Consider the following 24,697-nt stretch of genomic DNA (forward strand, 5'->3'; position numbering starts at 1 on the left):
AAGGAGGAATTTTACCTAAAGAGAATTTGATCTCTACCATTTCTAAGATGTCTCCCCCAGAGAACAAGGATGAATTGATGAGTTTTTTGGGCCTTGCTGAATATTATAGCAAGTTTGTGAGGGATTTTGCCTCTTTGTGTGCCAACATGAGATATTTGTTGAAGAAAGGAGTGGAATTCATTTGGGGAGAAAAATGTCAGCACGAATTTGAAGTCATCAAGGAGAAACTAGCCTCTGCCCCGAAGTTGAGCAGTTTTGATCCTTCTGAAAAATCTATCTTGATTACTGATGCAAGCTTGAAAGGTTTGGGTGCGGTACTTGTACAGAAGTTTGAAGGCACCGAGAAGGTCATTCTCTTTTTGTCAAGGAGTTTAAAGGGAGCTGAAACTCGCTACTCGGTGATTGAGCGTGAAGCGCTTGCTGTTTACTGGTCAGTCAAGAAGCTAAAAAACCTATTATGGGGAACTACCTTTGAGGTTAGGACGGATCACAAGCCGCTTTGTGAAATTTTGAAGAAAAAGGGTATTGATGCAGTGTCTGGTAGGATCACGAAATGGGTTGTTGGGTTGCAAGATTAAGATTTTGATGTAAAATACCTACCTGGAGTGGAAAACAAGGTGGCAGATGCCTTATCTCGCCTTGTTCCTGTTTCTGAGACTAGTGGTGAGGAAGATTTTGATGAAGATGATGAAATGGTTTGTGTTGTAGAGGAGGCTCTCATTGATAAACAGAGGTGGTTGAGGATGGTACAAGAAGATTTGATTCTTGTGGAGGTACTTAAGCTCTTGATGACAGGATGGAAGGTTAAACCTAAAACAAACGAAAGGCTTGAGAAATTTTGGCATGTTAAGGATCAGCTTTCAGAGCAAGATGGTTTACTTTTTAGGGGCACTAGATTAGTTCCACCTCTAGCTCTTCGGGATGAGCTTATGTCTTTAGCGCATATTGGACATTTAGGAGTCTCGAAAACCAAGGAGATTTTGAGGAGGTCATATTGGTGGCCAAATATGGATTTGGAAGTGGAGCGTAAGGTTAGGGATTGCATAGATTGCGCTCTTAGTGAGAGGGTGGCAAAACCTAAAGTCCAGCCTATGGTAGTTAGGGACAGACCGAATGCACCTTGGAAAGAGGTTGGTTTAGATATTTTGGGGCCTATTGTGTCAGCTGGTTGTGAGTGGTATGTTCTTGTCCTTGTTGATTTCTTTTCCAGGTGGCCAGAAATTGCCATTACTCGTGGTATCGAGACTAGGCATGTGGTGGCTTTCTTGGCCAAACTTTTTGCAAGGGAGGGCATTCCTAACACCATTCTCACGGATAATGGTCCTCAGTTAGTGTCTAAAGAGATGGAACAATTTCTGTTAGAACAAGGTGTTAAACACAAAAAATCATCTTTGTACCACCCAGAAACCAACGGTATAGTGGAGAGATTCAACCGTGTCCTTAAAGAAACTATCAGGATGGCTAAGTCTGCTGGCACAGACTGGAGGACAGATGTTTTTAAGAAGGTTAAAGTTTATAGGATATCTCCCCATGCTGTTACTGGGAGGACCCCCTTTGAACTTTTTAGATCGCGTACTCCGAATACCCTTGTGGTGCCTGCATGGGTTAATGATCTGCAACCAAGTTCTCCTGATGTGAGTGATGATTGGATGTTGCGTGAATCTTCTAGAATTGAGAATAGAAAAAGAATTTTTGATGCAAGGAATTCTGTAAAAATCACACCTGTCAAAGTGGGCGATTGGGTGCTTATTAAGAATCCCTGCAAAAACAATAAGGCCCTTTCTGCTACCTTTAAGAAGCCTATTCGTGTCATTAAAGTTTTTAAGAACGCCATTAAAACTGCAGACCATCGAGTTTGGAATTTGAACAGGGTGGTGGTGGTCAGAGATGATCTTGTGGAGGCTTCTTCTAGTCGTGATTGTCAAACTACTAGAGATGAACCTTCCTCACTTCCTCGCAAGTCTGCTAGAGTTTCTCATTCTCCTGAGTATTTAAAAGACTACGTGACTGTGTGATTTATGTTTTAATGATTACTCGTTTATCTTCATAATTTTGTTCTTGTTGTTAGAAGGGAGATGTGTGGCATCGTGGTTCTGTGTGCATCTGTGCTTCATGACATAGCTGCGCTGATGTCATGAGGCACTGGAATCCCCTGCACATCTCCTAGAATGTTATGCTTTGTTCAGCAGGCAGTTATAACCCTACTTTGATGCTGGCTGGATGTTCACCTGTGGATGGGATCTTTCTTCTGAATAAAACCAGAACTTATTACCTTCAACTTGTGGATTTCTATTTTACACTCGACTAATCACATTCCTGCGCTGATAAACAGTTCTAAATCTTAATACCCCATAAATCTTCGAATAATTGGCAATGCTTGAGGCCAGGATGGCCATATTAATCAAGCTCCAAATTAAATTAACCAAACTTTCATAACCATACTATTTTAAATCTTATGTCAAATAATCGAGGGGGTCGAACTGTAAACCAATTGATTTCTAAAAGCATTTAGATGTGTGTAGATTTACTTCAGACAGTGACACAGTTCAGGATTCGGGGGATCGTGTTTATAGATGTGATAATAGCTCTTCCCCTGCGTTGAGTCCTCCTGGTGACTTGGTTTAGAGGTCGATAATATATTGTGACTCCAAACGTCTAAGTCTCCGTTTCAAATCTCCACCCCTGATGTCTTGAGGGATGCAGTCTAAGCTGAAGAAGCTGAGTTGGGTCCTATCACTATTGTGGTGACTTGCAAAATGCCGGGCCATCGAATAGCTTTCATCTTTGTTAGCGATGGCCCGTTGATGCTCTAAAATCCTGAGCTTAACTGCTTTCGTGGTGCTCCCTACGTACATCCGTCCGCAGGGGCACTTGAGGCAGTATACCACAAATGTGGTTGAACAAGTAATGAACTTGTTAATTCTGATCTTGGATTCTTTATGTGGCACCTGATAGCTCAGTACCCTCTGGCTATTGCTGCAGGCCTTACATTTCCCACATGGATATGAGCCATGCATGGCCTGCAGATCTCCTTTGGACTTTCCCTTTGGTAGGTGGCTAGTGACCAATCTATCTTTTAGTGATCTTATTTTTCTGAAAGTTATCATGGGATGTTTCTGTAGGTCCTTACCAATTACCGTGTCAGATTGGAGGATCCCCCAATTCTTTGACATGATGGCTCTCACTTTATTCGCTGCCACCGAATAGTTTGTAATGAGTCTTATAATGCCACTCCCACCTTTGGGAGTATCAATCCTTTTGTCCTGTAAGAGGGTATGTCTCTCAACTCGCTCTGCTTTTTTCTCAGCTTGCTGGAGGGTAGATGCAGAGTAGCCGCGGGATCTAAAGCGTTTCACGCTTCTTTGTGCGGCCTCTGTATAATCTCTCTCCAGAGAACTGTTGCCGACCGCCAGTAGGTAATATATATATATATATATATATATATATATGTATCCCAAACAAAGCTGCTTCTCCTGCAACGCTGTGACCCATAGGAAAGTGGCGTACTCTCCGGTGAAGCACGCCGATAAACATTAATTCCAAAGCAATAACGATATCTGTACGCTCTCAGGAACCACACAACAATCCAGAAGTGTTAATTCTTTGGTTTATTCACACAATGTATATGTATATATATATATATATATATATATATATATTCCAACGAAAGTTTTGGCGCAAAGCTGTAGTGGCCTCTTGCAGCGGCGGGCCCAGGACGGGATCGCCAGTCCCTTCACATACCAACACACTCGTTCACGATTCTCAAGAACGTAGTCCAGGCCACCAATAGTTTTCAAAAACCGGATTTAATCACAGCCCTACTCGACGTGTTTCGGGATTTGCCTTCCCTTTCTCACGAGTACAAGAGTCTGTTTGCATCCAACATTTAAAGTAAATCACGTGATCGTGTTTGAAAAAAATATATACATAGACATAGCCAACAGACTACCATAACATCATACGTCTGGAGCTATGCAATACATTCGTCTTTCAGCAATGTGTAGCATTTCATAGTATCAACATTTTAAATTGGTTAAACATTGTCTGTCTAACTGTTTATGCTTTTGGCAAAAGGAAAATTGCATTGAAATTCATTATGCGTGAACGGTGTTCTGGCAGGGTCATTTCAAAGCCTCGAAATTACACATGATTTTGTATACGTAGTATCACTTTGGGATAACAACTTTCTTAATAAAATTCATTCTGGCCTTTTGACTTAAGGTAAAGTTAGTACAGGCTTATTCATTGTGAAACACAACAATACAGAAAATAAAATAAAATAAATTAAATTATGCTACGAGTGAAAATTAAAGTCTACTCGAAGCCTCGAACTCTCAATCACAGAGTTCATGTGCGCCCGCACTGATCGTCTGCTTGTTAGAGCTATCCCGCTGCCTCTTGTTCAGCAGCTCTAACTATCAACCAATAATTGTATCGTATACAAAATCATGTGTAATTTCGAGGCTTTGAAATGACCCTGCCAGAACACCGTTCACGCATAATGAATTTCAATGCAATTTTCCTTTTGCCAAAAGCATAAACAGTTAGACAGACAATGTTTAACCAATTTAAAATGTTGATACTATGAAATGCCACACATTGCTGAAAGACGAATGTATTGCATAGCTCCAGACGTATGATGTTATGGTAGTCTGTTGGCTATGTCTATGTATATATTTTTTTCAAACACGATCACGTGATTTACTTTAAATGTTGGATGCAAACAGACTCTTGTACTCGTGAGAAAGGGAAGGCAATTCCCGAAACGCTTCGAGTAGGGCTGTGATTAAATCCGGTTTTTGAAAACTATTGGTGGCCTGGACTTCGTTCTTGAGAATCGTGAACGAGTGTGTTGGTATATATATATATATTTATATATATATATATATATATATATATATATATATATATATATATATATATATATATATATGTTTATATACGTGTATGTGTGTGTGTGTGAGATATATTGATATAACACACACACATAAATACACATTCTTTTATTAGTAGAACAGAAGTACCATTGCATGTCTATACATGCCCCTAGTAGACAAATTGACTACATAGGTTAAGATTACCAGGGTTTTAGTCTTCCCCGGCAAAGTATAGCAGACTATAAGAAGCATAAAGGCAAACAGAATTTGACATGATATAGACAAATGTGTGGACTACATGAAAAAAGTTCAAAAGGTAACAACTGTTTGCCGCTTTCCCTGTCTACACTGATTTGCTGCTATGTGCCCCAGCTCTCCCGGGCCAAAATGAGAAGTTGCATAGCACTCATAAGGGCTAGGATGCTTCCACAGCATGGGTCACCACTGTTTGCAGCTTTCCTTGCCCACACTGATTTGCTGCTCGTGGTTGAAGTGGGACTACGTCCCCTTCTCTCCTGGGACCAGAGGAGCAGCCATATCATGCTCATAACCGCTAGGAAGCTCCTGCAGTACTGGAGGCACAGGGGAAGCAGCCAGGTGCATGCCCGGCAAAGACAGGACCACGAGTGGGTTCGTCTGTGGCCACAGGAGCATGGAGGAGGCTGGGCTTGGCCAGAAAACACTGCTTTTGTCTCACATGGTCAAAAAGAACAATTGATGGAAAGAATGCAGAACAATGTCATACATTCACCCCAGTACAGAGACCTGGGCCTAAATCCATCGTTTTTGGCTCACAATGCCATTCCAGTTTGGACCAAGCCATATGCAAATCAGTCTTGACCCTGCGCCCAATGGGAACAGTAAAGCCCGAACTGCCAGGCCCGGTCCTCCCTGAACTGGAAACAAGCATCCTAGGACCGGTTTCGGGCTTACAGCCCTCATCAGCCAGGATAGCTTGACTCCAGTGGCATGGAGCGCACGGGACCCTCGTCTGGGCATACCGGTCCCACTTGGGGTGACAAATGCAAAAAGAACAATTGATGGACAGAATGCAGAATAACGTCATACATTCAACCCAGTACAGAGATCTGGGCCTAAATCCATCGTTTTGTGCTCACAATGCCATTCCAGTTTGGACCAAGCCATATGTAAAGCAGTCTTGACCCTGTGCCCAATGAGAACAGTCCATCTCGAAGTGCCAGGCCAGGTCCTCACTGGACTGGAAACAAGCATCCTAGGACCGGTTTCGGGCTTACAGCCCTCATCAGCCAGGATAGCTTGACTCACGTGGCATGGAGAGCACAGGACCCACGTCTGGGCATACCAATCCCACTCGGGGTGACAAATGCAAAAACAACAATTGATTAACAGAATGGAAAACAATGTTATATATTCACCCCAGTACAGAGATCTTGGCCTAAATCAATTGGTGGTCCCAGGATGCTTGTTTCTGGTCCAGGGAAGACCTGGCTTGGCAGTTCAGTCTGGACTGTTCCAATGAGGCACAGGGTCAAGACTGATTTGCATATGGCTGGGTCTAAACTGGGGTGGCAAGGTGTGCAAAAGAACAAATGATTTGGATCTCTTGACTGGACGTGAATGTATGATTTATTCGGCATTCCGTCCATCATTTGTTTGTGTAGCATTTGACTCACATGGGTGCATGAACTACCTTGCTGTCTGTTACTGATTTCTGTGAACACTTCTTACCTCCTTGTTTGCGGAACCAGCCTACTGAGTATTCGAGCCACTGAGGTTGTTGGCTGCTTTATTTGAACTTTTTTGCATTCATGAGGTCTAGGATCTCCTATTTCCTATAGATTGTACATTCCTATGATATCAGGATACTTTAACTGGAGCAAAGAAACACTCACTGGTGATTTTATTAATATAGTTGATTTCTAGTTGTAACTGTGTTGCTTCATTGCAATCTTCATCTGTTCATCTGCACTTAACATTTCAAGCTGTCTACCTTGCGTAGGTACTATGGGCAAGCGTAAAGTGGCAGAGTTCCACCCCAAGAGCTTAGATCTACCCTGAGATAACTTAGAAGTCTAGGAATTGCACCTTAAATGAGATAAACCTCTTGATAGAAAAGTTTGAATCCCTCAGCTGGTCCCCACCATCCAACCGTACTTGCAGTATGATTTAACACAATATGAAAAACATCTTCTTACTCGTTTTAGGTTTAATTTATACCATTATATGGTTTTATTTCCTAACCAGAATGATTGGACACATAATATTTCAGTGTGTCCCTGTGACTTAACGTCCCCACAGTCTACAATTCATGTCCTCTTTTTCTGCAAATTTTATACGCCACTACGCAGGCTGTGGATAATACCATTATTAAAAGTTTTAAAAATTCGCAAATGTCGCCCTGCCTACCTGGCGTTACAATTTTTGGAAAATAATCTGATGACAAAATCTGTTGCACAGTATCTCAAATTATGTATTAGGCACCGAACGAACTTATGAATTCTGATTGAGTATCTTTTTCTGATATAAGATGGATTCTTAAAAACACGCTTTCAAGGCACTGTTTGATACAGAACGAATGTGATTTTTAATATTTATTGTGTTTTTATGTACTTTTATGGCTTTCAAAAAATGGAAACCGAATAAAGATGATTTGATTTGATTTGATTTGAATCCCTCATCAGCAACAATATCTAGCCAATAGGTCCCCTGGGGAAAGTTTCAAAGAAAACCAAGCATGCTGCACACACTCTCTCCAACCTATTTAAAAAGAAAGTGTTGCAGCATCCATAAGCCACGGACACTCCTATGGCAAAGGTTACACCTCTGATCCATAGTAGCAATGCTCAACATCACTCATCTTCATTACGTATCCCCCTTTAGAGCCAACTATAACCTCCAGCAATAGCTTTCAGTCTTTGCAAGTACCTCCAGCTAATCTATACACCCTAGGGACCTCTTCTGAGAAGTCTGACCAGAGGGCGGCTGCAGGGCCGTTGGAATCACCTCAGGACTACCCCAAGGTTCTTCTTAGGAATATGAGAGCTGAGCAAGGGGGACTGAAGACAAAGATAATTCATCTCACCAACATGGTGAATAGGGGGTGGGAGGAATTTTTAAATCCACTGTCATATTTGGAGTATTTTGGTTATTCTGTGTTACTCTTGTAACTCGAAACTACTAATAAATTCTGTCACTCCGCTGGTGTAATTAATCATTCAGCACTAGACTGTCAAGTAAAACTATGTTGCTTTTCCCTGTCACCAGAGCAGTAGGCCATGAAACTGGAAAGCTTGCACAAAACCTCTGCTGATGTTCCTCCCTAAAATTACAAGACAGGACGCAATATAAATGCAAAAAAAGGATAACAGTTCTAAAATTAGGGGATCACAGGGCTATGTTTGTAATAAAGTTGCTTGAGATCATGCACTTGTGATGCAGGTACTGGCTGGCTGGCTGGCTCTTGGTGGTACTTCACGCAATAAAGGCTACTGCATGGCAGAGTCCAATAAGAGTAAGAGTGTCTTACAAGAGTGATGGTGCTCGTTCCTCACATACTGTCTTAGCGGCTCCATCTAGTGCAGTCTCAACGGTAGACAAACAGAGGAATGGATACACTGCAAGCATCTTTATTTCGGAAAGATTGAAGACCGACTACTGACAATAGGACGGGCCAGGAAACTGACTTTAAAACACGGGCTGAATAACGAGTGCTGTTTCCCCGCCATCTAAACCACACTTGCCTTAACCACGCATATGCCTTAACCACAAATATGTGTGGTTAAGGCAGTGCGCAGTTTAGCTGTCTGGATGGGCGAGGAGACTGAGGGGACGCGTCGAGAGAGGAAGCAATCAAAATTGGAAGCTCCAGGCGCGGACAGGCAAGAGGGGCTGGGTAACTTTTATGGGATGCGGGTAGGTTGGAAGGGCTCAAGGTGGGGAAGGGGGTCACCATAATTAGTGGAAATGTTTTAGGGCTCAGGGCAGTGGCGGAAGGGTTGGGGCCATTTCTGGAAGGGTTTAGGAGTTAGGGTAAGGGAAGGGGTTGGGATAATTTTTGGAAGGGTTTTAGGGCTCAGGGCGGGGAGTCGGGCTAATTTTTGGAAGGGTTTTAGAGCTCAGGGTGAGGGGAGGGGGTCCGGGAAATTGTAAGCACTGGGTGTGGATTTGGGGGGATTTAGGGGTGAGGGTAGGTTTTAGGGCTCAGGGTGAGGGGGTTGGGTCGATATTTTTAAAGGGGTAAGGGTTTTAGGCCTCAGGGAGAGGGAAGGGGTAATTTTTGGAAGGGATTTAGGGCTCAGGGTGGGGGGGCGCAGTCATTTTTAGAAAGTTTTAAAGGCTCAGGATGGGGGTGGGGGGTCGGGTTAAATTTTGGATGGGTTTTATGGCTCAGGGCGAGGGCAAGCGGTCAGGGTAATATCACTGGGGCGGAGGCTGGGTTTGCGGGTGTTTAGGGGTAAAGTAGGTTTTTAGGACTCAGGGTGAGGGGAGTCAGGGTCGTTTTTTTGAAAGGGGCAGGGTTTCCGGCCTCAAGGTGGGGGAAGAGGTAGGGAAAGTTAGGTTTTAGGCCTTAGGGAAAGGGGGTGGGGAGATAGAATTTTAGGGCATTGGGCAGGAGGGGGGTTGGGTAGTGGTACACCATGCATATCTCCTTACCAATCACGCCTTTACCACAAACTTGTCTGGTAAAACATACGTGGTAAAGGAATGCGTAGTTAAGATGCATTTATGGTTGAGGATGAGTTGTAGAGGCATGCGTGGTTTAGCCACGCATGCCTCTGTCTTACAACCGGACGGGACAAACAGACACTAAATATTGGGCATTTAGCACGTTGATTATCAGGGCCCCACGCCCAATGAGTAACTTGCACAAGTGTTTCCCCAACCATTCCAAAGCCACAATACAGTCCACCCACAACCAATGAAACTAGTTGACAAAAGCTCTCTAGCCAATACAATAATCCAGGATCGTTGCACGTCCACAGACCACATAAGAATATGTTATATGGTTCCTTCTAATTAATTGGCTATGGGCACCTAGACGCCATAAGCTTTGGCCATTTTTCTCAGTAATTACGGGACAAGAGATCCATTAAAGAAGTGATAACACAGACTATTAACTGAAATTCTGAACTGGTAGTGACCTTAGGAGTCGGGCACAGAAAGTAAAGCCTCAGCATAGATATGCCTCTGTTTAACACCCATCCTTACAATCAAGATGTGGGTAAGTATTGCCTCTACAAGAAGAGAGTTTTCCCCTTACCCACCTAGGTGTCCGTGTCTGTCACTCCAGGTGATTTGACATATTTGATCTTATTGCTTGACCGCGCATGCAAGACATTGTCATTCACCACCACTCATGCTGATGATAACTTGGGTGGAGGTGGCCCTAGGTGGACTGCGGAATCATCCACTGGGTCCCATTTCAGTCGTATCCTTCATGTGCTGGTAACTCAAAGAGAGGACTGGTAATTTTCTGTGAAGATCCAGAAGTCTCAGATTTATAATGCTATTTTTAGTAGGCTTAGTATTTGTGTACAGAACTCAGAAAATATTATTTTCTTCTAAAGCAATGTTCAGTCATTTGAATATGCAAAAGTGCGACCTGTTCATCAAAATGTTAGATTCTCCTCTCTGATTGTAGTCTGGAGACAAGGCGGAATGCTGAGATCTATCTGTTTAGACCCCATGCGACTCAAGTGTCAGTGTTTTAGCTGCGATCAATGTTTCTCTTATCAGGAAGAGCTTTGGGGTGGGTGAAATTCTGCAGAGTTTTTACGTAACTCTTCAGAATTCCATGGTGTAAAGCACTGCAAACTGCACCCACCCCTAATAGGGGTGGGCACCCCCTAACTGTGTCCACCTTTGTTTGTTGCTGTAACTGAGACCAAAAAGGGTGGACCATGTAGTTGCAGAGTGAGAACCCTTTAAAAGACCAACGTTCCTTCTAATTACCCAATAAGGCAAGATGGCTCAGAAGATCAAATGATATGCCAGCTCAGGGTGCAGCAAATTCTGAATTTGATAGGGATATGCAGGCCTCAGGCTAGATTCAGACTTCACCTCGCTCTTAGTCTTGTTTTGGCCCCCTAAATTCCACGAGTGGATTAGCCAGAGATACTATGCAGCCCACCTAGGCTATACCACTCAACACCAAAGTAGTAATTACTGGACTTTTTAAAATGCATGGCGTCCTGCCGCAAGACATGTGTTGAGAAACAGTAGACACCCTGCACCCAATAAATGCAATAAAAGTTCACCCCAGCAAGGCTCGATCTACATGGTCAATGCTCCAAAACTCCCCTTTGCACTGAGATATCAGGATGAGGATTCCTTGATTAATAATGTCAGTCACTGGATAAGCCATGTAAGATGTAGATCCGTGATTAGGGAAGTCATTGTACATGCTAGAAGATATCCTACCCATGGTTCCAAATTTGACTACATTGAACTAATATTTGTAGACATGAAAGTAGCAGACAGTTTGGTGGCCCTTGACATCAGGACTTGCCCGCAAAATGGCTCCTCCATCCAGTTCACTTATTCCCAGGACTCACGCATGACCAAATCAAATCCAAGGCCAAACTTTCCATCTGATCGCAAATCTGTCCTGGGTGATTTGGACTCACTACCCAATGTGAATTTCCCATGCCCTGTGATCCAACTTGTTCTCCTTTAGACGAGCTGCAAGTGGTCGCTGACTAACAGCTTATGACCAATACAATCTAGGGAGTTATCTACTGCACACCAAACACTAACTTGCAGGCAGCATCTCGGTTTCCAACCATCGGGCCCCACTTGATGCAGTTGCCCTATTCCTCTGCTAAAAGCTTGGTTCCATCTAATGAAATCTCTAAGGCCACTAACTTATTAAATAACGACATAGGTGACACTCTAGAAGTGGTCTCATGGAATGTGGCTGGCTTATCCAACTTACAACTGTCTGACTGGATTTATTGATTTTATTGAAGATTTTGACGGCGTTTATTCCAGGAAACCAGAAGCATGGAGCCTGTGTTTAGAGCTGGGTATACTAATGATTGGATTCCAGCCAAAGCTCATCATTGTGGCAGGCCATATGACGGTCTGCTAATATAGCCTAGACCTTCATTAAACTGCTCGATACACAAGTTGGAAATCGATTCTTCAGATATTTTGTGAATTTGCATCAGGTCTAACAGGGGCTTTATTGTTAACATATGCAATTTCTACTCTAGAGTAGTCAAGGGTGGCAAAATGTCTGAAACAATCCACAAAGTAGAGCGGCAATGGTATAAGACGTGCAATACAAATTACATCATCCTATCTGGGGACTTCAACACCACCAATGAACACCTAGACTGTAACAACATCAAATTGTCCTTGGAGGAAAACGAGCATTGGGGCGGACCCCAACTCGAACTATGTCCTATAACAAGGTAGACTCAAGCTGTACTGCAGCTGAAGGCCTTTACACTAGAATATAGACTCAGGTATAGAATCAGGGTTACAATGGTAGAAAAAAAATCAGATAGCTGTGGGCCTTTTACATATAACAACCCAACCATAAGAATCGTAATGTTTATATATTGATCAACTTAAGACTCTGATACAAGGTGAATAATATAGTAGTTACCCAAAGGATTGAGAGCGATCATAACCCCCCCTACCTCCAGCTACTCCCATCCACGTCCTTGGACTCCTCTGCCTCCAGCTACTCCCATTCATGCCCTCGGACCCCGTGTCACGCAGTTAACTAGGGATCTTCAGCAAACAAATAATAAGTGCGAACTTAAGTGGCATCATGTTGAAGCTTGACCTGATTCCCTGTCTACCGTTACCATAGATCTTATAAGTGCCACTCTACCCTTGATGTATTACTGGCTACAGATGTAAATATCGAAGAAGCTACTAACATCCACACATGCTTCGACTGCATAGTGATTGCCAATATCCCCAAAGAGGGCCTGCTACCATCTGTTATATTCATATGTATCAATTTGCATCTGGGCGGCTATCTCCCTAGTATACATGGCAGACCCCTTGTGAGGATTTTGAATAATGAGTGCGTATCCCGAATACGGTCGGTTTCTTACCTGTCCTCGTTTGGCACCTGCTTTAGATAAATATGCCAATACCACTTTAGAATTGCTATTCTGCACTATTTTCTAGGGTCTGCTTTATTGGGTTTGTTCCATCTAATGAAAGAATGTGTCGGCAGACAGGTGTTTTGTTTAACTGCTCTCTGCTACTTCATGCCTACCCAATTTTCCCGTGGTCTGAGACCCACATGCGAATTCTGCACTTTAAATTTGCAGTCTTGCACTACCGCCTAAGATTTGCCTTTTTGAGTTTGCTTTGACCAACAGCAAGGAAATGCACTGTGTACCATTAACCAAAGAACATCATAGATCAGATTTGGGACTGACGGCTCCTTCTCTTCATGATGCGACTTTCTGAGAACTGTTGCTTTTATGTTTGTAAACTCTTTTTTATTCCTTGTGTGATGCCTAGCGACACATGTCTGCGATTGTATGATGCGTTGACAGTACTTGCTTAGCTGACATGTTCTTGGCTCGAGACTTATAGATGCAACTCTGCAATTTAAACTTGTGTTTTACTCAACTTCTTAAGGTCTGCTCCCTTGAGCTCTCCTATTTAACCCCACGAAAATGCGTAGTGCACTTTAAACTAATGCATGATATAGAACACACTTGTGGTTGATCACTTTTTATTTTTATGATAATTTTTACTGCCAACTGCTGTTTTTTTTATTGAAAATTCTCTTTTATCTTTTGTGCCATGACAAGTGATAAATGTATGCAATGGTACGATGTGCTGAAAGTTATGGCAGTCATAAATCTGGGTGAATACTTTTAAGCTAAATTGAATGTATCCTTAAGATGTTTTAAATGCTGTTGTTGGTGAACTTTATGGCATTGATATTGAATAAAGATTGAAATGAGAAAAAAGTTCAAAGTAGAAAAATTTGTGCAAAATGACAACTCTGTAAATTGTATTATGTTATAACATATGATCTGTGCTAGGTACAATGTTAAAAGCAAATAAAAAAGATATAGAAAACAATGAAAAGTCAAGAAAAAAAATCACATGATGGCAGCTCATAATTACCGTTGGATCAGAATACATTACCTTCAGCACATCGACAAACGTCTCCTTGGCATATTTTGCTCAAAAGCCCACTCTCCTTATCTGGATGATAGAATTTTGTACAGCGGCTCTCTAAATATAAACAATAAGTGATGTGTATTAAATGCAATTATTTGTTTAGTATAAATTCATAGAGCTTGTAGATACCTGTTGAAAGGAATAAGGCTTACCAGGCACAGCACAAAAAGCATGATGGGTGGGTTAAGGTCGAAGGGAACATTTAAACTAGATATACTTCTGAATATAAATAACCTAATGAAAAGAACGGAGGGACCATTTCACAGTATTGCCTATATAAAAATGAATATTTTTTCTAGAGTGAGTTTAATGCAACAACTATGTTTAGTTGTAGTAAATACTATGGGGGCCATTAGGATGACGGGCGGACTTTGTCCGCCCGCCCGCCATCCTATCGGATAACGGGACCACTGGCCATAAGGGCGGGGGTACCGTGGGGGGTATTAGGATGCGCCCACCACAGTGGCAGGCGCATCCTGCATTTTTAACATTGCGGCGGGCGGTGCTCTCAGCACCGCCCGCCACAATGCTAAAAATGCTAAAATTGCATGTTGTGCATGTGCATGCACAACGTGGCAGGCACCGCGCGATCCGCCCGCCCGCCATCCTATCGCATAACGGGACCACTCACCATAAGGGCGGGGGTCCCATGGGGGGTATTAGGATGCGCCAGCCACAGTGGCGGGCGCATCCTGCATTTTTAACGCGCAGTGCCTGCCATGTTGTGAATGCACATGTAGGGGGGTACCTGCCTCCCCCAGACTGCATGCCTTTGTTGCCGCCACGGAAAGGCACCCTCCCGCCTGCATCTTAATATGGATGGCGGTGTCTAGCAGACACCGCCACCATATAAATCCTTTTCCGCCCCAGCTGCTAGGCCACCGGGGCGGAAAAGTGTCGGACGGTGTTTCCGTCCGCCACGGTCCCCCCGCCATAGTAATATGGCGGGGGAAATGGGTGTCGGGCGGGCAAGGATGTCGGGTGGATCGTCTCCACCCGCATGGCGGTGGCGATCCGCCTGACAAATCCTTATGGGCCCCTTAATGTTTTTTAAAAGTGCAATATTGCAGTTTATCATATAAAGTTAGAACAAACATTTTCCTGCAATTATAGTTCTCATCAACATAATGTATTAACTATTTTTCCTGCCTCCCCTGGGCTTTGAGCTGCACAAGTCTTGAAAGAAATTGTAAAATATCCAAGGACCCACACTCGCTATGGTTCACACTAAGGCATTTGTGACGTAAGAATGCTAATGCAGAAAAGCAACTGAGAGGTTTAGGAGCAGGAAAACTCACAAACAGTTTGCAGATACTACACACTTGGAAAGATATCCAATTTAATTAAATCAAAAAAGAAGTAAAAGCTTTCCTAGTATAGGAAACGGAAGGTAACAATCATATTTCGTGATGATTTAGCAAAAGATGTTTCTCCTCAGACAAACATATTTTTGCGTATGGGATTTGAAGTGGATATGATAAAAGTTACCATTCACTGCAAACTTCCAGAAGAAAATGTATGACTTTTGCAAACCAAGATTTGTGAATCTGGGTGACAACAGCCTTTTCCCAGTTATTGATGAGCCAGTAATGGCAGATGAGTTTGACCCCAAATTTAAAAGTGATTAAGAGGCTAGAGAGCTGTTTGCCAGGCCATGAGTTCCTATCTCTCCTTCATTCCATGCATTAGCTAATTCCATAAAAAGAGGTTTGATTGTGATTACCTAGAGAATAAAATTCATACACGGTGACAGCAGCTGGCTGAATCAGACCAACTTGGAAAAATTGGTGGGCTTTAAATGAAAAACAGTCATTTTCCTTGTGTGAAACCTAAAGAGAAAGCAAAAAATACTCAGATGAGAGAGGGGAATGACAAAGGTACCATCACTGAAGAAAGTATTAAAATGAATCCAGGCGTAAGAATCCTTACCGTATCTAAATAGATGATTAGTTTTCCTTTATCTGACAGGCCTTTTCCTATTTCAAACTTGGAAATATATCTGTCCACTGGCTCCGAAAGCTAAATGTGAGACAGCAAAGATCACAAATTAATGTAACAGTTAAAACCCTGTTTGACCCATCTAATTCTAGCCTCATCTCCTTCCTATACATAGCACTTCAAATCACAATGCATGTAAGTAATAAGGAAATACGGTATACCTAAATCACTTCTCAGAAATACACACAAATGGATCTGTCTGCAAACGGCAGATAATTTTTTTAAGAGGTCCAACCCTCATTAATTTCCATAGCAACTGGGAGATCGACCTGTCTATCTTTCTTTTGGTACAACCAATGCATCAATACAAATAAAAGTTATCCAGTCATGATCCTAGACAGCGCTGTGAGATTTTGTGTCAACCGCATTGGCTACTGTAAGAGCACTCATAATGAAATGAAAACGCAATATACTCGGTCAGTAATTGAATCTACATGAGGGAGATGCATGAAAAGTGCTGTAATGTGGGATCATACCTTTTAACCCGCTTTAGGTTTGTGGCTTCACACTTACCCTTCTCAGATCATCAATATCTGGGGAAAATCCAGTCAACATGGAAATGTCCAAAATAGTCATGGTGGAACCAACATCTCCAAGATACCTGATAAGGATAATATGATAGGCAAGTGTCAATAAAACATCAAACTAACAGTAGACCAGGAGATTTAAAATGAACACATTTAAGTGGATCAGATTACATAAAGGAAGGCTACTGCTAAAACTCAAAAGTGGACATGCAGGAACTTTTCTCATGCTGTGTGAGTGATTCTAAGTACGCTTCAAAAGCAGAAGCCTGCTGAGTATACAAACTATTACATCAGCAGCCCAACCACACCAGTATTTCAATTTGCATTTATCATGACCAATACATGGTTTTATTTGGGAGTGTGAAAGCCTACAGAGACCAAATATATCACACCCTGTGTACCCTTCATTCTAGAGTAATAGTTTAAAGTATAAAACAAGACCCGAACACAAATCTAATAAATCATCACAGGGAGACATCCGAGGCGCCAAAAGTCTTTCATGTGCTTCTTCCCAACTTTTGCCATTTCTTAACTTTTTATGGGGTTACCATACAGGTAAATGGTTTTACTGAAACATTTCACCAATGCCCTTCTGGACCCTTGAAACTTTACCTCAGACCTACTCTCTACTGCCATTATAACTCTTCCTCTCTTACAGAGTTTTTCTGACAGGGTCAAGTAAATGTTAACGTTCAAATGTCTTCTTTGCCGCAATGCTCCTTTTTCTGCCTGCTAAGGTTTGGTCCAGTACTTCAACAGAAGTCTTAGGGCCCGATTCCGATCTCTGTCGGAAGGGCTCCAAATCAAATTTGGTTTTACCTAAACCAATCAGGAGCCCTTGTTTCCGACCAACTTGTTCCCAATTCCAAACGACCAAATATGATGCCTGGGAACCCTTGGCGCTGACCGAATCGTTCCCAGAAGGCATACAGAGAAATAGAGCCCTTCAGAGCTGAATCGCACAGCTCTATGGAGTAGGTTTTCCAAGCGAGCAAGTATGATGAACGATTTGGACAGCCTTTATGATTCCTTTTGCTCAGATCGAAAAGGCTGCCAGAATAGGTCTTTAGGGGCCTGTAGCAGGACCCCCTTCACCAGGGGCCCTCCGACTTGAGCCTGTGGGGATACCCATGAGTCCCGCTTTCAGACTATGCACAGTGTGGCAGGCACCAAGGGGTACCCGCCACAGCGTGCACGATGATCCCCAATCACCCCTTTTGTCAATGCGAGCCTGTGTACACATTTGGTACACAGGCTCCCATTGAAGTCAATAGGAGTCCAACCGAATCGTATTTGGATACATTTAAATGCATCGTACTTGTTCGGTTCGACTCCACTGACACAAGTCATACAGAATGCATTCCTGACACGACACGAGTTGTTCGGTTTGCTTACCGAACGAGATCGGAATCAGACCCTTAGTGTTATACATAAGATTTGATGTTTCCACCTCCGTTCATCCGTTAGCCGCCATCCATCATCTGATCAGCCATTGTTTCTCTCTCGATCTGAGCTTATGCTCTCTGGAGAGCTGTTAGGGCTCTTTGTTTCCTGTGTGTTGTGGTCTGTGATCTCAAGTTCTATTTGTCCATTCATTTACGACTGCCTAAGAGGCTTGTAGATCTTTGCTTTTTTTGCCTATACTGTTACCTAGCTATCCCTCTGTTTCTCCCACCTACTTATTTCTCCTTCTCTTACCTCTTTTTCTGCCAACCTCTCTCTTTCACACTCTCTTCCTCCCTATTTTACTCATCGATCTCCTCATGGCTCTCTCCGCTCTACTCTCTCTTTCTCCACACACACACACACAAACACACGCACACATACATACATCTCACTGCCCCCCACTTTCCCTTATATTTCTATCTCATTCTACTCCTACTTCTTTTGCCTCTCTTTCTCTCTCTCTAGGTTTCTCTCTCTCTCCCCCTCTGTTTCATCTCTCTCAGTATATCTCTGTCTTTCTCGCTGTCTCTATTCCTCTTGGTTCTGTCACACACACTTTCTCTCTCCAGTTTTCTATCCCACTTTGTAACTGTCTCTTGCTTTCTTTCTAGAGAGAGAGGAGGGAGCGATAACATCTGAATTTGTCAAATAAAAAAAATCTAAATGAGATTCAAGGACTATTTTTCTTTGTTCAACTAAGCTCACTTTGTGATCATAAGCAAGAGATATATATGTCATGACACCTTAACATATAAACAAGTACACTGTGGGAGAGAGACAGAGACTGTGGGAGAGAGAGAAGTCAGAGAGGAGTATACACACACACAAAGATATATATAAGCACGCATGTGTGTGTGCATGCATGTGAGCATGTGGTAAATATCTTCATATTTGGGACCATTACTTCCCCTAGAAAGGTGAAACACATGGGAATTTGAGACAGGTACTCTCAGGTATGCATGTTATTCCTCATTTGGGAGGAAATAACTTGTAATCCCCAGATTTAGGTGCAGGGATGCAGGTTGAAATGGGAAGATCCTTTCAGTATCCCTGAAACAGGGGAAATCACAGTGAAGGCTAGTGTAGTGAGTGAAGGGGGAAATCACATACGAATACCCTGTGTATCAGTGGTGAAGCCAAGACTACATGCTTTCTTTAATGGGATTATTTAGGGGTTTCAGACCAATGCCTTACTTGGTGCAGATTTCAATTAGGACTGTGGATCGCGCGCCTTCTGGCTTCTGAGCTACAAAGAAAAAAATAAGAAAACAAAGGTTTCTTTTAAATGAAGCTCTCTTCCCCAGAGGTCTGCAGTTTAACTTAACATTCCAGAAATATGGAAATCATGTCCATATTATTGTGTATAGTGTGGGAATGAACCAATGTACTGAGTCATTAAAACTTCACAATTTTTCAACAAAACCTGTTTAACTGAAAGTTGTGTTAATAAATCACTAGCAGCTGAAAACAATCTATGTTACCAACTATTGGGATCAACAACAATTGTGAACAACACAATCAGATCTTAATTACAATTGTATTCTAATCCTTGCAATACTAATTTACATTAGGGGGTAAATGTGTTTCTGATCACTGTTTGGTGCATAAGGTATCTGTGCCTGTACTTGAGCCTTCTCAGTATCCTCAGACGTGGACATTCCCTCCGACCCTTGTTGCATTAACTTAGTTCAATTTCGTACCCTTCAAAGCCAAAGTGTGGAATTGTCAATGTCTAGAAATCCATTTTTCCCTATATATTCAAGGAAACTTCCCCCATCCGCCTTAAACCTCATCGTGGGAAGAGGTGGTCCGTAAGGGTCATGAAACCTGACTATTCAGTGTTTTTACATGCAGTTTCTTGTGCAAACAATAGAATTGATTAATTCTTCTTCACAGGGAGAGGTCAGCAGCAGAGGTCAATAGAGGGAACATGCTTCTGCACACATCTGTGAGCAGGGAGAGCAGCTTTGCTTGCTGCCGCCCAGCCAAGTTGAGATGCTCCGAGATGGACTTCCCTGAGTGGGCATCACCAGCACAAAGCTGTTGCAGCTGAGACTTACAGTGCCATGTTGTAGGCCCATGAGTTAGAGAGGAACTTTCTTGGCCACCAGCCTCTGAGGATAGGTAAGGGATGAGATCAGACCCCTAAATCCTCAGTGACTGTCTTGTACCCTAAACGTTCGCCAGGCAGTCCTCAGACAGAGATTCCCGACAGATGTGGTCTTTAAACTCACATTGGGTTTAGCATTGTCCTTCTCATCCAGATTGCTGACCTGTTCCCTAATTTAAATAAAATGAACAGGTAAACGTTCTCAAATGGAATCATGGTTGTAGTGGGAAGCATAACAATGTCATCTCGCACATGGGGCCTGACAAGCAGCATTACTGACATACATTCTGCAAAAGTTAGGTATGGAGCCTCCATAGCAAGGTGCAATAGAGTGCACTGTTCTTCCTATGTTGATTTTCCATTATGCAAAGGATTATCTTTGAGAAGCTCACAAAGGCAAACATGACCAGAGTTCGATGTGGTAAGAGAGGAAGCATCTCAAGGTAAAATGATAATCTAGCTCCTGTCCTGACCATGATAAGCAGAGCCAATGACCGCCAAACTCGTGGGGGTGCAGTGGTGGAGGTCCAGCCTCCGCCACACTGGCAGATCGATGTCATATCACATCTTTGGAGGTCAGACCGCCATTGCACCGCCGCAGGTGCCTAGGAACCACAATTCCCAGAAGGTGGCTTGGCGGTTAAGGCCTCAGTCATATACTGGTTGTGCCACTGTGGCACCGCCATACATATTAGGAGTTTCAGGACCGCCGCCAGTGTCATGGGGGTCTTTACTCCATGAGAAGGCTGGTGGTCCTGAAACAAAGTGGTCCCTACAAGGCCCTCTGTCGCCCATTTGAATGGGGATGCATGCAGGGGGGCACAACATGTGCCCCCCTGTGTGCATGCACTCCAGTTTAGGCATGGCATGAACTTTACAGTACATGTCGTGCAGGAACTCTTATTTTGGCATTCCCATTGGAGCCCATTTTCAGAGGCAGCCAGACATGAGGAAACTCGTGATCTGGTGGGCGGTAGACACACGGGTTTCCCGCAAATGAGCCTATGGCGAGGTGGTCTGCTCCCACACCATCAAACTCATAATTAGACCCTTAAAGTTGTACTGGACGAGTTGAACACAAACCAGATTTTACAGATAGTGTACTGGTTTTATACTGTAATGATCACTTCATGGTTGATGACAGCCCAACAATGGACTAAGGAAAATGTTCCAAAAGGGACAGAATATGAAAATATTTTAAAAGGCCTTCTCATTTGAACATTTTTGTGGATATGAGACACTTTTTTAACTGTTTGCTTGCAAACTAGGAATCTTTCCAAAACTAAAGTTTTTGCAGAATGCATTCCATATTTTTTTCAGTTCTACAAAAAGTGTAATCAAATTGGGTGATGGTGATCAAAAAATTAAGCTTGCACATCACAAATAAGGGTAAGTACAGAACAAAACAGAAAGGAACATGTGTGCTTCACAGGGATTGGTTACACTATACCATCCACCTAGTGTTGCAAAGTATCAGAAAACTCCCAAAACTTAATACATAATATCGTGTTCCAAAGCACCACCAAATTTCATTTATGGCCACTATACTTGTGACTTGCAGCAGTTTTGGATTTTTATATATAGGCATATCATAGCTCACATTATTTTCAAGTACACATATGACATGTACGAGTGAGGTAAGATGAAATACCTACTCTACTTTAGACTGAACTTTTCTTAGAACACACTTCGGGGCCCATTAGGATGACGGGCGGACTTAGTCCGCCTGCCATCCTATCGGTCATTGGGACCGCCCGCCATAAGGGCGGGGGTCCCGTGGGGGGTATTAGGATGCACCCACCACTGTGGCGGGCGCATCCTGCATTTTTAGCATTGTGGCGGGCGGTGCTCTCAGCACCGCCCGCCACAATGCTAAAAATGCATACATGCATTTGCATTAACAAAGCTGCACGGTGCCTGCCGTTTTGTTAATGCAAATGCAGGGGGGTACCCCCCCCTGGTGCACCCCCTACCTCTCCTTCACTCCGGGGGCCCGCAGGGGGCCCCCGAAGTGAAGACCGCCTGCCTCGATGCCGCCACGGAAAGGCATCTGTATTGGCCCATCATAATATGGCTGGCCATATTAAACCTTTTCCACCCCAGCCGCAAGGCGACCGGGGCGGAAAAGCAGCAGACGGTCTTTCCGTCCGCCGGTCTTTCCATCCGCCGTGGACCCCCCAGCCATCCTAATGTGGGGGGGGTCATTTCAGTGCGGATGGCAGGCGGATTGCCCCCTCCAGGCCGGCGGGGGCAATCCACCCGCCATCCTAATGGGCCCCTAAGTTTGTAGTGGGCTTATACTGGCCAATTATTTCTAACAGGTCTTGTTATCCTTACCTTTTTATTGATTTTGGGTTTGCAAGCGGCATAACAGAGTCCCCTCATTTGCGTTACTTTCACAGACAACGTTTGTGCCTACCAATCTGAGATGATATGCTTAACAAACCGTACTTTATATTAATACACTGAGTGCTTTTTGAATCGTATCAGATTCGATTTTTCAACACACTAAACGCTGCTTATTGCATATTCGATTACTTTAAGCTGCCTTACGGCGATTTGGAAAACTTAGGCATTACAAAGTTGAGTAGTAGATAGACAATTTTCGGGACTTTTTATGCTTCATCCATCTTTTGCTCTCTGATTGGTGGTTGGTTGCCTCGCCCAAACCAATTCCGTTTTCATTTTCTCGGACTGGGGAACACCAATGAACTTGTTTCCTCAGGACTTTGAGGCACATTCAATGATTTCTATGAAATTTTATGGAAATTCCATAACCTTTTGGGGTATTTATGCCTATTGATCTTAGTTGGTTTTTGCGAATGCGTTGCACTTTTAATTTTCCAGTCTTTTGTCTATAACACGCCCTAATGGGTTGTATTTAATGGTTGTACTTCTTCCTTTCTTGTTCCTTTCTTCTTCTTATGTTAAAGTTTGTCTGTTTTTCATTTTTCTTTTTTGTCACTTGGATTTACGCTAGAATGGTGTTAACGCAATAATCACCTTCTACAATTTCACTCAGCTTTGGTATTGGATTCACAAATATTAGTTAGCTCTGAATTCTATTTCTTAGCTTAATTAATGCTACTCTACTCGTGCTGATTGGATCTTAGATTTTACTTATTTCTTTCCTTTTTAGAAACTTAATTTGAGTATTTCAAAAGGATTCACTGAAATTATTTTCTGTATATGTAGTCATGTAACATATCACTGTAGAATGTCTTGGATTACCTTGACCTTATAAGCTTCTATAGCTTGGATACTTTGTAATTTACAGCCTTGAAAAAGTCGTCATACGACGAAACATGTGTCGGCTGCACTCATCTTGGGTTTGTTCATCTGTGGACTACAACCCAGAATGCTTATCAATGAAAATTAAAGCATTTGCTACCTCAGATAAAGGACTTTCTCGAACCTAGACTTTGACTATACTTTGTATGATTCTAATTTGTGTTCTGTATATGTGAACTACAATTTGGACCTCTTGTTTTGACAGACCAAGATCGTGAAATTTGGTGGTGCTTGGGACAAGATATTAAACAATAAGAGTGTATTATATGTTTATATTCATCCACCTCAGCAATACAAATCAGACAGAGGTAGGGACTAGGAGCAGACTCCCAACTCAACCATTAAAAACTTATTGAATTGTTTTATTATATCACCCTATGTGAAACTCTTAACAGAATTAAAGAGCAGCATGGTTGAAGATGCCCTTCAGTGCCTCCTTTTTTAGGTTATACCTGCACAGCGCTTGCTCTGTGCTTGTGAAAACTCTTGCAAAGGAAAAAAAATCTTAAAGGAGCCCACTTATTACCTACCTTTACTTAGGTTGGCTCCTACATCACTCTTGTTTTCTTGCTTCCCATCGCTCGTAGGTTCAGTTCTCGTCCCTGCCATGGCTCATGGACCAAGTAAAACTTCCTGTGGCCAGTGTCCATCCACTGGCCGCAGACTCCTGGTCGTACTCTTTGTTAACTTTTCAGCAGGCTCTCCTATAGAGTGCAATTCTCTGCAGTCCCTCTCCTTCACTCCCATCCCCCTACGGCTCTTCTTGTTGTTAATTGTCCCTACCCCACTCCCGCTCTCCGTTGGGTCATCTGTGGTGTCAATTCTTCCACCCCCCACCATCTGATCTTTTTAACCTGCTCTCCTCCCACTGTCCATTCTTATTAAAATAACCCCTCCCGCTGTCATTCTCTTGATCTCACCCGTTCACCTTCAGCGACACTTTCTTTTTTTCTCTCCCTAACCTCCTTGTTGATTGCCACCCCAGCCCCATGCTCTATTAAAGCATATTGCACAGCAGTGTGAGCTGCTGTACAAGATGTGCAAGATGGCTTAAAGTAGATAAGCTTAAAGTAAATAAAAAGTCAGTGCTGGCAGTGCCATAGCATTTTATTTTTATTTACTTTATGCCCTGTTGCAGAGCAGCCCGTAATGCCGTGGAACATCTGAAAAAAATATTTCTGAAGCCAAATAGGTTACACAGAAGAATTTGGCTTTGTTAAAGTTTGTTTTATAGATGTTGCACATCAGCATGTGCTGCTGTGCAATATCTTTGAAAAACACTGACAACGATAACAGGTCTT

At 42.9% G+C, this 24,697-nt stretch overlaps 1 protein-coding gene across 1 annotated transcript in view; it reads right to left on the minus strand.

Annotated features, from left to right (window-relative positions):
* LOC147748466 (A.superbus venom factor 1-like) overlaps positions 1–24,697 on the minus strand; it is a 276,161-nt gene that overhangs the window by 32,043 nt on the left and 219,421 nt on the right. The window contains exons 33-37 of the mRNA XM_086962077.1: positions 19,190–19,241; positions 16,536–16,623; positions 15,954–16,043; positions 15,748–15,853; positions 13,989–14,078 (exon numbers count right to left, since the gene is read on the minus strand). Coding sequence (XP_086818203.1) covers positions 13,989–14,078; positions 15,748–15,853; positions 15,954–16,043; positions 16,536–16,623; positions 19,190–19,241 — 426 coding nt within the window. The remainder of the gene's footprint in view (positions 1–13,988; positions 14,079–15,747; positions 15,854–15,953; positions 16,044–16,535; positions 16,624–19,189; positions 19,242–24,697) is intronic.

This window comes from Lissotriton vulgaris, chromosome 1_1 (genome assembly GCF_964263255.1).
Source record: "Lissotriton vulgaris chromosome 1_1, aLisVul1.2, whole genome shotgun sequence".
Taxonomy (NCBI): Eukaryota; Metazoa; Chordata; class Amphibia; order Caudata; family Salamandridae; genus Lissotriton; species Lissotriton vulgaris.